The sequence below is a fragment of the Chlorocebus sabaeus genome, chromosome 25 (assembly GCF_047675955.1).
Source record: "Chlorocebus sabaeus isolate Y175 chromosome 25, mChlSab1.0.hap1, whole genome shotgun sequence".
NCBI lineage: Eukaryota > Metazoa > Chordata > Mammalia > Primates > Cercopithecidae > Chlorocebus > Chlorocebus sabaeus.
Window position 1 is genome coordinate 33349865 of NC_132928.1, and position 14798 is coordinate 33364662.

General features: G+C 33.7%; 1 protein-coding gene across 7 annotated transcripts in view; it reads left to right on the plus strand.

Annotated features, from left to right (window-relative positions):
- KCNT2 (potassium sodium-activated channel subfamily T member 2) overlaps positions 1-14798 on the plus strand; it is a 410159-nt gene that overhangs the window by 357194 nt on the left and 38167 nt on the right. For all 7 annotated transcript variants that reach the window (XM_037985779.2, XM_037985780.2, XM_037985781.2 and 4 more), the window contains one exon: positions 6502-6802. In XM_037985779.2, the coding sequence (XP_037841707.1) occupies positions 6502-6802 (301 nt within the window). The remainder of the gene's footprint in view (positions 1-6501; positions 6803-14798) is intronic.

Sequence of the window (14798 nt, forward strand, 5' to 3'; positions counted from 1 at the left end):
GCTTGGATTTCATCACGATTAAAGATTGTGGCTGGGCTGGGCATGGTGGCTCACACCTGTAATTCCAGCACTTTGAGAGGTCAACATGGGAGGATAGCTTGAGCTCAGGAGTTCTAGACCAGCCAGGTCAACATGGTGAAACCCCATCTCTACAAAAATACAAAAATTAGCCAGGCATGGTGGTCCACGCCTGTGGTCCCAGCTACTCAGGAGACTGAGGCAGGAGGATTGCTTGAGCTGGGAGGTAGAAGTCACAGTGAGCAGAGATCCTGCCACTGCCCTCCAGTCTAGGCAACAGAGCAGGAACCTGTCTTAAAATAAATAAATACATACATACATACATTTTAAAATTAAAAAATATATACATTGGGGCTGGAATGAGGTCCTACACATAGACTGGGACTTACCAGCCTCCCCATCTATAGGGCAGAAGGGAAAGGAAGAGTGTTGGCACTTGAAAGCGTCAGCAGTCTAACGTCAAAAATGAAGGCAGACTATTTATGATGAGAAGAATATGGTAAATGAATGTCTCCATATTTTGAGCTGATGGAGAAGACTTAAATTTCTAAATAAGTAATGAAAAATCAGTAAATAATATATATACTTTCTGCTTGTTATCCACACATTTATGAATTACATCACTAGAATTCCTAGTATAATAAGACAAACCATTCAAAACAATGACAAAGTCCCCTCTCAATTTGTTCTTTTTAACACGGATACATTATTTAAGTTCTAAGAGCAGGCAGCCATCAAGTGGTTAGCAGTTACATGATATTAATATTCAATGTTATAAAATGGGAACAAAAACATAAGATTTTTCTGGGCTTAAAGCAATAAGAAAAGCATTAAGAAATTGAAGACTTATAAACCCATTGTTTCCAAATGACAGTTTTGAAAGTTCAGGAAAAAAAAATCACCAGCAGGATGAGAAAGAATGCCAATATAATAAATTAGCTAGATTTCAAATTCCACAGATACCATAGTATAAGTAGAAAGTAGAGATTGGATTAAACACACACACATATACTTATATACACACAATGCAGTAAAACCAAGTCATCAAAGAGGTGTAAATGTGCAAGTTAATGTGTAAACTTAAAAATATATCATAAAAAAGAGATGGACATAACCAGAAATATAACAGTAACTATAATTGATTTTTCTTTTAGAGATAATAACCAAAATGTAGATGAGGTTGGGTGGAGAAAGAGGGGCTTCATTTGATAGTAGTGAAAAATCATTAGCATGAATTTGTGGATTATTTAATATTATTTCTTAATAGAGAATTTGTTTTTTTTTCCACTTGGACATATACATAAATTTTGCCTTTTGAAGTTATAGAATTGGAATGCTGAGGTAATAGAGGTTCTACCTACTCTGAGTATATTTTATATTCATATAATTATATATAGGTGGTTTGCTGCACCCATCAACCCATAATCTACATTAGGTATTTCTCCTAATGCTCTCCCTCTCTAGCCCCCCACCCCGTGACAGGCCCCAGTGTGTGATGTTCCCCTCCCTGGTCCATGTGTTCTCATTATTTAACTCCTGATTATGAGTGAGAACATGCAGTGTTTGGTTTTCTGTTCTTGTGTTAGTTTGCTGAGAATAATGGTTTTCAGCTTCATCCATGTCCCTGCAAAGGACATAAACTCATCCTTTTTATGGCTGCATAGGATTCCATGGTATAAATCTGCCACATTTTCAAAACCACCTATGCAACAAACTTGCACGTTCTGCACATGCTCCCCAGAGCTTAAAATAAAATAAAATAAAATAAAATAAAATAAAATAAAATAAAATAAAGAATTATATATAGGTGGAACTGAAAGATACCTAAGAGACCACACAGATGAAATAACTTATTTTTATGTATGAAAAAGGAAATCAAAGATTAAAATAATTTTCATCGTTCCATCAAATTATTGGCTTTAAAAATATTATTTGAACATGAATTTCTTTAGTAAATATTTGGCTTTAAAGTTACTTTAGAGTTTAAATACTAGGTTCTTACAAATTTTGTGTTTTCTTGTCATGAAGACAGGGCATTTTCCTGTCTAAAATCAGATTGTTTTCTAAGAATGTCAGTGATTTGCTTAAGGTCATAAAATATTTTCCTGAGATGGTTGAAAATACAGCTTATTTATTTGATTCTAAATTCAACATTTTTTACACTATAAGATTGTTTATTTTATAATTGTGTTTTTGATTCCAAAGTTAATTTGGAAATACATCAATATACAGTGTAACTAGCTATTTTCTCTCTCTGCATAGATCGCAGACCACATGTACATATTAAATTGAGCTTTGGAAATTGGTGAAACATCTTTCTTTAGATTATTTTTTAAATAAAAATAAGCTTTCAGTGGACTCAGAGTCACTAGCCTTGGTGCTTATATATTTAAATTTAGATGATCTCTCAGGTATTCTTATAATTTAACCTTTATTTAATGGAAAATATCAGATAAGGATTCTTTGAGAAAATGTTAAACTAGCACATTTTAGTGATTTCATTTTCTTTTCTTCTTTGGCAACAGTTCTGACTTCAATCATAAATCAAATAACACAGTTTAGAGTATTATGAAGTCTGTAAAACTATCCTTAAGGGAGTCATGAGTCCAGATTACAAACACTCATTTTCAAACTACTGAGTGAATTGGTTTATTTAAAATACTACATTGTTCTATAGATTACTCAATAACCTATGACGTGAATAACTGTTCAGTAAAAAATCAGGAGGAAGTTGAACTGAGTCACTTTGATGTGTGTGTGAAGAGTGTGGAAAAGAGTGATGTATTTAGTGTATCTGACATTTTCTACTTTCTTGAAAACAATAACATAATCAGCTATTTTAGGCATAAGAAACATTTTCTTATTTATTACGTTTTTAATTATTATTCATGTGAAGAAATACTTTTAGTCTAAAAAATCATATTAAGTATGATAAATATTTAGGAAGTAATATAAGTTTTAGAAAATGATAATATTTTAAATTTGTATAGAAATTGTTGTAGTAGTCATCAATTTTTCACTTCTTCATTGAACTGTATATATTACCAGGATTATTTCATTTACATATGCAAATATATTTTCATCTTTCTCACAAACATTAGTATTAAATTTTGATTTTTCGAGTTAATGATTATATTATGTGCCTGACAAAAAAGTTAGAGTTCTCTAGTTATTCCATGGAAAAGTACAAAATAATTCATAGAAATTGTGCAGAATGAAAAATACTCACCTTCACTTTAAAATTTGTTCTCTTGTTTAAATTTACTAAACTTTAACCAAGAAATCTTTATCCCCAAGAATGTGTTTTTAGCACCCTGATTTATTCAGAAGTCTAATGATAGAGAAAAGTGCACCAAAAATGTGAATGATTCCCTCTCTTTTTCATCCCCATTTTTCACTTTTTGCATACCCATCATAATTATTTCATATTATTTTCTCCCTTTTGCTCTCCTTTTATACAAGGTCATAAGCCATAAAATATGAATATTTATTGGGGGTTTTCTAAGATAGACATCTTACAATGCCTTTTCATGCATTATCTCTTTTATGTCTTCAGAAAAATTTGGTAGGCAAAGTAATAATGTAATAATAGATTGACAATTTTTTAGAGAGGGAAATGGAAATAGTGTTAGAGAGCTTAGATTACATAACCAAGAAGGCAAACTGGTAAGTGGTAGAACTGTTATTTAAACTCAAGTCTATCTGATGCTAAAACCTTGCATTTTACCATTCTATTATTGTAACGCTGAGTTCAGGAGAAGGTCCTACTATAAAGGCACTGTTGTCTGTCCAGCACTATATTATTCCCACTAGATTATGATGCTATGTTTAAAACATAAGAGAGTTGCAACTAGAAGAAGAAATGACATCAGGAAAGTATATTTATAAATGGACCTCCTATTAAAACATGGAAACACACACACACAAGCACACACACATTCAGTATCCAAGGAATAGAGTAACAAATGTTTATTGCTAATGTTATTGATATTGTGGATAATTTTACAAGGACCTATTAATGGTATTACTGTATATGTGAAAGTCTATGGTTGACAGATGTTTTCTTTATATATTAATGTCATATGAATTTTCACATTTCTGTCAAATAGAAGATGGTTATCATTATCCTCACTTTTTTATAAGGGCCGTGCAGTATTATTGTAGGGACAGAGTTAGGAATCATTCAAAATAGAACTCAAATTTGTGTATATTATACACATAAACTTAATGTACTTTTTATTATGTCCTGTTGGAAGAATGAGAGAAAGGAATGCAAATTCCAAACAGGTAAAGAACAACTTATGTGTTTTGGGTTTGGATTTCCTAAAATTAACCCTCAAATTCTTCTCATTTCTTTTTACTGTGGTTAAAGTGAGGTTAGTAAAGAAATGTTATTTATTTTATGGAATTATTGAAAAAATGACTTGAGATTCTTATGTATTTTTATGTACAAGTTATAATAGTTTCTTTTTGGGGAATTCGAAATAATGCTGAATAGGCTATTAAATATTGCTTAACTAATGTATACATAGGTTTCAGTTCATCTCGTAGATACATACTTTACGTGATGCCTGATACACATGGCTAAGGAAAAGCATTTTGTAATCAGTGTTTCATCCCTTCCTGGAAAAGAAGTGAATCCCTATGCTCCCCTTTAAAATTTTTTATTAATTTATGGTTTTGTGACTTGAATTATAAGTGGTATTAGATGAACATAGTATCTTTAATATTTGGTTTGGCAAGATTATTATTTCCACGTATTTGTAGGCAATCAAACTATCACTCATAGGGACTTATGACTAGAAAGAGGAACAAAAAGATCCCTCCAAATAAATTTAAGATTATGATTAAATTCTGCAAGCAAGTCTCTAAATATGACTGAAATAGTATATTTTCATTGTTGCTACAAAGTATAACTATACTACTAAATACATATTGATATTCTTGTTGGTGGTAGATATTACTTAAGAACTTATGTGTTTTACTTCCACAGAAGTGAATTTTCAGTATATTATCAAGTAGGTGAGAGTAGAGTTAAAACTTTATTAAAATGTCCATTATTGTTAAACCATGGTACTAAAAACTTTTAATGCTTAGAAATTAAGTTCTGGTAGATAAAATATGGTTTCCAAAATCATTTAATCTCAATTATTTCATAATGAAGAGATGAAGATTTTTTGGATCTCCCTCTGATATAGCACTGTTTTGAAACAGATGTGGATTAGTATTTGAATTTTTGGATGAAATTAAGTGTGAGAGAATTTCATAGCTTGCCACTGGGAATTGTATATAAAGCATTGACTGAGCCTGTATAATTTATATTCACTTTTAAAGGATTTTATTGGATCTACTTCCTGACGTTACTTAAATTGGTAATTTAAATTCTATTACTTTAAAAGCCAGCAACACATGCATGTTGTAACTGAAGTTCAAGCTTCCATCTGTAGAAAGGAAACGCAGTTAACAGATTCATGAATGCTGCTCTTAAATACAATAGTATTCAGGAAATTGTTCATTTGCACGTGCATGTTTTTAGAAAGTAAGACTTTCTTCTTTGATCAGTGTTGCATTTCATATGACTTCCTAGTATGAAAAGCAACAATTTTGAAACAGTAAGCATTTGCTTATTAAAGGCTTAAAATCAAAGGAGAGCATCTTACTTTAAAAATCAGATTGAGTCATAAAAGTTTAAGTCATAATAGGCTTTGTGAGTTTGTTCATTGTTTTTCCCTCCTATGGAGAACAACCTGTTTAAAATTTGAGTTGTGATTCTACAGTATATTTGTGAAACATTAATATTTACAACATATTTTCTCTCAGAATACTTAAAACATTTCCTGAAATATGTTTTAATTTTAGTCAGAAAATTATTTTATACGGTGAATAATAAATGCATGATTTAAAAAGTGAGTTTTGTTTTCTTCTGGGGCTTACGAGAGAATTTTTAAAATTCACATATTATAATGTTCATGCCAGTGCTGTCTTTAGAAAGAGCAATAATTTAAAATCCTTTAAAAACATTATTAATTCCAAATCTAAGATAATTATCTTAATTATTTAAATTGAGTGTGAAATACTTGTAATAGATTTAAAAAAGTCCATTATATGGATTTTATTTGAATAAAGTTATAAAATATCTGGTTTTGTATGTTTCAAACAACTGTGTGCTAGCAATATCATAAATAGCTATTTATGATAAGTATACCTTTATGCATAAAAATTAAATACTTTCATTAAGAAATTGTACCAGAGGATACAGATATTTATTTTGCCTGATTTATATGTAAGTTCAAGGAAACATAGATTTTAATATTCTCAGTACTGGAAAACTAGAATCCAAGACTGTGATTTTGCTCTTTCTGTGAAAACTCTCATGAGTAGAAATATAACTATGCCAATATATTAGCAAATAAAATATTATTTCAACTTCAGGCCATATTTATTTCTAAAGTATCTAATTATCGATATCCATTTCCTTTTAAGTCTCAAATATCTATCAGTGTAGAAGAGTGGGAAGACACCAAAGACTCCAGAGAACAAGGGCACCACCGCGGCAATCACCGCAACTCCACATCCAGTGATCAGTCGGACCATCCCTTGCTGCGGAGAAAAAGCATGCAGTGGGCCCGAAGACTGAGCAGAAAAGGCCCAAAACACTCTGGTAAAACAGCTGAAAAAATAACCCAGCAGCGACTGAACCTCTACAGGAGGTCAGAAAGACAAGAGCTTGCTGAACTTGTGAAAAATAGAATGAAACACTTGGGTCTTTCTACAGTGGGATATGGTATGCTCTTTAAAAACTACTGTATATATGGACTCATGATTTCTTGCCATTAGTAGTGATATAGTTGGTTCTAATTTAGTAAAGAATTGCATTTTTGCTTCACAGGTCAATTAGTAGAAACTAGTGATACATCTAATCTCCTATAGAAAATTTAAATGATGATGATAAGATAAAATGCTAAAAATTTTCAGCGTTTGCTGAATCTGCTAGATACTGTGCTAAACCCATTACACAAATTATCTTAATTTTAGTTTTCACAAAAACTCTGGGCCAGACCCTGTGTTTTCATGTTAGAAGTAAAAAACCTAAGTCAGGTAGCCTTGTAATTATCATCTTATTCTAGTGCCTGAGATAAAATGAATTTGAGGCATTGACAAGGCTGGTTCTACTGACCATAGGTAAACCAAAATGTTCTTACAAAATTTGTTTACTTTATGTGGTTTAGAAACGAAGTCTTCAAAAGCTTTAATTTTTAAGCTCAAATAGTGCTTTATCTCATATAGTGCAAATCTGTCTGAATAATTGTTCAGTTCCCATATTAATCCATAACTGCCATATAGACACTATAGACACAGCTTAAATAAATAATGCAAAGCTTAAATAAATAATGCAAAAATACATTTAAAATGTATCATTTATCAGTGTATGAATTTTACTTTAAAAAGATATTTAGTCTATTCAAAGGAAAACCAAATTATAAACAAGGTGTTTTATTTTATGTATATAAATATGTAACATGGGTAAACCAGGAATTCAGATAGTGTTAGTATCATGCAAGTTAAGAATCCAATAGAAGGTATTCCATATTTACCCTTTTCTCTTGTTTATTATTGAAATCTCAACATGAGGCAATGTTCTTAGGAAGAAATTTTAGTCATTGAATTAGAGTTTAAAAGAAGTTGCCTCTGCTTCTTGGAATAAGGAAAAAACCCACATATTAATTTAGCACTACTCTATGCATAGCATGCTATGCGTGCTACTCCAGAAACTATGCTAGGTGCTTTATGTGAGTTTTCTCATTACTCTTTATAACCCTGATTTGATAGGTATCTCATTTTACCCTTTAGAATTTTGACTCTTAGAAGTTAAAGACTTTGCTCAAAGACATACAGTTAAAATGCATTGTAGTCAGAACTCCATATACAGTTGAAGTTCATAATTAAATGATACTTACTTAACTGTAGCCCAGATTCATCTGTGACAAGTAATTTTAATATAATCACATTTAATGTCTTACATTAAGAAGCAAATTAAAAGAAAAATTAAGATCGTCATTGTAGAAATCCACTAATAGCTATCTACCAATTAACTGACATGGAATGTGATTATATTCTTAAAAGATTATAGTCCCATATATGTGTACTTTTATTAGTTATTATACAGCTATTTTTGCTTTTAATAATAAGTCCCAGTGAATGGTTACTTATCTAAGTTCCAGCTGTTTTTCCTGAACATTATAACCCCAGGGTGGTCCTGGAACCGGTGTGGCAGGTAAGTTTGACTCTCAGAAACTCAAAAATGCGTAAGCTGACTGCATGAGAGAAACATTAGAAAAGGTATTGTTTTTGCTAATGAAACGTCTATCACGTATCTTGCATTTAGATATTCTCTCTGGTTTATTATAATTTTTTAATTTAATTTTCACACTTACAGAAAAAAAGAACAGATTCTGTTCACCTTGTTTTTATTTTTTATTTCTGTCTTCCTCTCTCTCTTCATTCTCTCGATCTATTTGCCCATAGATCCATCAGTCCATTCCAAAACCTTGTATTGGCTATCTCTAATAGCATAGTAATTATGAAAACAGATTTGGAATCTAATACATCATGGGCTTCTGGTATTTTCCATTTATTTCTAACTCACGTTAATTCATCCACTCAGCCCTTACTATTGGACTGCCCTCTCTGTGCCAGGGCACTGGGAATAGAAAAACGACCTCCTCAGACAAGACCTCTGTATTTATAAACTCATATTCTAGTGTCAGCCGATAGATTTGTTAAATTATTTAACCTCTCAGCTTATTTTCTTATCTGTGAAATGAAAATAATAATGATACCTATATCATAGATTTGTTGTGAGAGACAAATTAGATAATGAATAATAAAGTTCTTAGCCCAGATCTATCATTTGACTAGTGCCATAGTTATACTGCATGTCTGTTTGAGTATTGTACGTATGTGTGTATTTCATACATAAAAAAGTAAGATTTTTTTTGCACATTTACAAAAAGAATAAGACAATACATTTTGCCTCTTTAGGGATAGATAATGGATATTGTCTCCGTTGAGGATGAATCATTTAAAGCAATTATTGTTTTGCCTGTTGATTGATTTAATGACAAGTCAGAGTCTGATTTTTTTTTTTCAGTAGATTTGGGTGCTCTGAAAGAATTAAACAGAGTACAATATTTACTTACTGGATAAAGGATGTAAAGGAGAGGGAAAAAGAAGAGTCAGAAGATGACTCTTGAGGGGTCTAGTATGAGCAACTGAATCTATGATGGTGGCATTCACTGAGCTTAGAACACATACGGGTGAAGATAATTTATCTCTTGTGAGTGCCTGGAAGACTTCTAATGGGTGATGCGCGGTACGAAGTTGAATTTCTTTTGTCTAATGCTCAAGAAAAAAAAAGTGAGTTGTGTACATAGACTTGAGTCATTAGCTTAAATAAATTTTGATTAAAGCCACTGGAGTAGATGAAATAACCCTCAGGTGAAGAATTAGTGGGTGAATCACAAGGTCAGGAGTACGAGACCACCCTGGCCAACATGGTGAAACCCCATCTCTACAAAAAATATTAAAAACTAGCTGGACGTAGTGGCGGGCACCCATAATCCCAGCTACTCAGGAGGCTGAGGCAGGAAAATTGCTTGAACCTGGGAGGCAGAGGTTGCAGTGAGTCAAGATCGCGCCACTGCACTCTAGCCCAGGTGACAGAGTGAGACTCCATTCAAAAATAAAAATTTTTCACATTTCTGGAATGTTTAGGTTAAAGCCTTGAAAACAAGAAATAAGAGGCTGAGGAGTCTAGAACTGAGCACAATAGTATGTTGTCAATTGCTTATATTTTTTTACCATAGCATTGACCCCTTCTGCATTCATAAGGTGTGGGGCCTGGGGTGATCCTCTAAGCACCTCAAGTTGATTTTCTCCAGTCTTAAGCAGTTTTGCCTATTACCTCAAAATGCTGAACAAAAGGCGTTTCCTTTATGGTCTGTGAGGTGAAAAAAATATTAAAAATTGTTGAACTAGAGAAATAGAAAAACTAGAAAAATAGAGAATGATTATTGTATTGAAGATATAGTTATATGTCATTTGTGACCTTGAAGAGGACAATATCAGTTGAATAATACATGTGAAAGTTACATATTGAAAGCTACATATTCAATAGCTTGAAGTAAGAATTTGGATACAGTGAATTTACACATATTAGTTAGGATTAAGAGGACTGACTATAAGTAAGTATAGATTAGGAGGACTGACTATAAGTAAGTAAACAGTTTAAAAAAAAAAAAAGGCATGTTGCATGTTTTAAATAAAATTGAAGGATTTATTTCTCTCCCAGATTATGATATTGGAGATATTCCAAGATGGTAGGATGCCGGGTTATTGGAAATTCAGTTTTCTATCTTGTTCCACCATCTAATATTTCCATTGCCAAAGTCATACCATTGTACACAATAGCTATTGGAACTCCAATCATTTTTTCCACATTCCACCAGAAGGAAGGAAGGAGGGACCAGCAAAGAAATTACTGTCTCAGTGGAAAGATATTACCAAGGGGTTGCACACACCATTTCCACTATATCCCATTGTCAAGAATGTGTGTTTTATTTTTGGTGGCTCAGATCTCTATTAAGGAAGAAAATAATGAATACCAGGTGACAACTCTGCCATGGCAGGTATTTTTTTTTTTTTTAAGAAGCTTTATTGTGAAAGAGAAATGAAAACTGTGCAAACAGCTGGATGAAAAGTGGAGAATAAAAAGAAACTACTTCTTTTTGAAGACCAAAGAGAGATGAGCATGTTTAAATGTTAAGATTGATCCATTAGCGAAAAAGTTAGAAATATAGAAATTGAACACATTTGGAACTCTTTGCTTAGGTATTTGGAAATGAGGGAAACACACATGCTTTTAAATGTGGTAAACTTGTAGTTACTTTAACAGGAAGTTGAGTCATCATTCATATGATACTAGGAGTTAAAATCATGAGCTGAGATTGATGGCAAGAATGTCAGGTTAAAGAATATTTATATTCCCCGAGAAAAAGGTGTCCTTTTGTACAATTCTACCTAAATCTTTTGACTTAGGTGATAAAGAAAATTTTAAACAAGAATAAATGTAGAAAGAGTAGTATAATGAAACAATATTTACCCAATATCCTGCTTCAGCAGTTATCAACTCATGGCCTAGTCTAGGCAACAAACGTCAGATCCTGTCTCTACCAAAACAAACAAACAAAAAATTAGCCAGATGTGGTAGCACACGCCTGTAGTCCCAGCTACTCAGGAGGCTGAGTCAGAGGATTGCATGAACACTGGAGTTCAAGGCTGCAGGAAGCCACAATCATGCCATTGCACTCCCGCATGGGCGGTAGAGACCCTGTCTTAAAACAAAACAAAACAAAAGACTCAAAGGCCTGTCTTGCTTCATGTGTACTCACACCAATTTCACCCATTTCTCTCACCTCTTGCATTATTTTTAGGTAAATTTCAGACATTACGTAATTTAGTTTTTACCTCTATAATTTAAGAAATAGCTTCCTTTTCTTTTCTTTTCTTTTCTTTTCTTTTCTTTTCTTTTTTTTTTTGAGACTGAGTCTCGCTGTGTCACCCAGGCTGGAATCCAATGGCACCATCTCAGATCACTGCAACCTCTGACTCCCGGGATCAAGTGATTCTCCTCCCTCAGCTTCCCAAATAGGTGGGATTACAGGCATGTGCCACCATGCCTGCCTAATTTTGGTACTTTTAGTAGAAACGAGGTTTTGCCATGTTGATCAGACTAGTATTTAATTCTTGACCTCAGGTGATTCACCAGCCTCAGCCTCCCAAAGTCCTGTAATTACAGGTGTGAACCACTGTGCTGGCAAGAACTAGTTTTAAGAACACAACCACTGGGGATTTTCACAATTAAAAGTAGTTATTTATTGTCAGCAAATATTCACTTGGTTTTTAAATATTCACTTATTTCAGCAAATGTCATAATGTTTAGTTTATTTAAATTAGAATCAATTAAGATCCATGCATTGACATGGGTGATAGCTTTATTTAGTTGTTTTTATTTATTTTCATTTATTTTCTATTATACTTTAAGTTCTAGGGTACATGTGCACAACGTGCAGGTTTGTTACATATGTAAACATGTGCCATGTTGGTGTGCTGCACCCATTAACTTGTCATTTACATTAGGCATATCTCCTAATGCTATCCCTCCCTGCTCCCCACACCCCACAATAGGCCCCAGTGTGTGATGTTCCACTTCCTGTGTCCAAGTGATCTCATTGTTCGAGTCCTACCTTTGAGTGAGAACATGCAGTGTTTGGTTTTCTGTTCTTGTGATAGTTTGCTGAGAATGATGGTTTCCAGCTGCATCCATGCCCCTACAAAGGACATGAACTCATCGTTTTTATGTCTGCATAGTATTCCATGGTGTATATGTGCCACATTTTATTAATCAAGTCTGTCATTGATGGACATTTGGGTGGGTTCCAAGTCTTTGCTATTGTGAATAGTGTCGCAGTAAATATACATGTGCATGTGTCTTTATAGCAGCATGATTTATAATCCTTTGGGTATATACCCAATAATGGGATAGCTGGGTCAAATGGTACTTATAGTTCTAGATCCTTGAGGAATCGCCACACTGTCTTCCACAATGGTTGAACTAGTTTACTGTCCTACCAACAGTGTAAAAGTGCTTCTATTTCTCCACATCCTCTCCAGTACCTGTTGTTTCCTGACTTTTTAATGATTGCCATTCTAATTGGTGTGAGATGGTATCTCATTTTGGTTTTGATTTGCATTTATCTGATGGCAAGTAATGATGAGCATTTTTTCATGTGTCTATTGGCTGCATAAATGTTTTCTTTTGAGAAGTGTCTGTTCATATCCTTCACCCACTTTTTGATTCGGTTGTTTGATTTTTTCTTGTAAATTTGTTTAAGTTCTTTGTAGAATCTGGATATTAGTCCTTTGTCAGACGGGTAGATTGCAAAAATTTTCTCCCATTCTGTAGGTTGCGTGTTCACTCTGATGGTAATTTCTTTTGCTGTGCAGAAGCTCTTTAGTTTACTTGGATCCCATTTGTCAATTTTAGCTTTTGTTGCCATTGCTTTTGGTGTTTTAGTCATGAAGTCCTTGCCCATGCCTATATCCTGAATGGTATTGCCTAGGTTTTCTTCTAGGGTTTTTATGGTTTTAGGTCTAACATTGAAGTCTTCAGTCCATCTTGAATTGATGTTTGTATAAGGTGTAAGGGAGAGATCCAGTTTCAGCTTTCTACATATGGCTAGCAAGTTTTCCCAGCACCATTTATTAAATAGGGAATCTTTTCCAATTTCTTGTGTTTATCAGATTTGTCAAAGACATGATGGTTGTAGATGTGTAGTATTATTTCTGAGGGCTCTGTTCTGTTCCATTGGTCTGTATCTCTATGTAAGTACCAGTACCATGCTGTTTTGGTTACTGTAGCCTTGTAGTGTAGTTTGAAGTCAGGTAGCGTGATGCCTCCAGCTTTGTTCTTTTGGCTTAGATTTGTCTTGGCAATGCAGGCTCTTTTTTGGTTCCATATGAACTTTAAAGTAGATTTTTCCAATTCTGTGAAGAAAGTCATTGGTAGCTTGATGGGGTTGGCATTGAATCTATAAATTACCTTGGGAAGTATGGCCATTTTCATGATATTGATTCTTCCTATCCATGAGCATGGACTGTTCTTCCATTTGTTTGTGTCCTCTTTTATTTCGTTGAGCAGTGGTTTGTAGTTCTTGAAGAGTTCCTTCACATCCCTTGTAATTTGGATTCCTAGGTATTTTATTCTCTTTGAAACCATTGTGAATGGGAGTTCACTCATGATTTTGCTCTCTGTTTGTCGGCTATTGGTGTAGAGGAATGCTTGTGATTTTTGCACATTGATTTTGTATCCTGAGACTTTGCTGAAGTTGCTTATCAGCTTAAGGAGATTCTGGACTGAGACAATGGGGTTTTCTAAATATACAATCATGTCATCTGCAAACAGGGACAATTTGACTTCTTCTTTTCCTAATTGAATACCCTTTATTTCTTTCTCCTGGCTGATTGCCCTGGTCAGAACTTTCAACACTATGTTGCATAGGAGTGGTGAGAGAGGGCATCCCTGTCTTATGCCAGTTTTCAAAGGGAATGCTTCCAGTGTTTGTGCATTCAGTATGATATTGGCTGTGGGTTTGTCATAAATAGCTCTTATTATTTTGAGATATGTCCCATCAATACCGAATTTATTGAGAGTTTTTAGCATGAAGGGCTGTTGAATTTTGTTGAAGGCCTTTTCTGCATCTATTGAGATAATCAAGTGGTTTTTGTCTTTGGTTCTGTTTATATATTGGATTACATTTATTGATTTGTGTATTTTGAACCAACCTTGCATCCCAGGGATGAAGCCCACTTGATCATGGTGGATAAGCTCTTTGATGTGCTGCTGGTTTCAATTTGCCAGAATTTTATTGACGATTTTTCCATCAACATTCATCAGGGATATTGGTCTAAAATTCTCTTTTTTATGGTTGTGTCTCTGCCAGGCTTTTTTGTCAGGATGATGCTGGCCTCATAAAATGAGTTAGGGAGGATCCCCTCTTTTTCTATTGATTGAAATAGTTACAGAGGAATGGTACCAGCTCCTCCTTATACCTCTGGTAGAATGTGGCAGTGAATCCGTCTGGTCCTGGACTGTTTTTGGTTGGTAGGCTATAAATTATTGCCTCAATTTCAAAGCCTGTTATTGATCTATTCAGGTATTC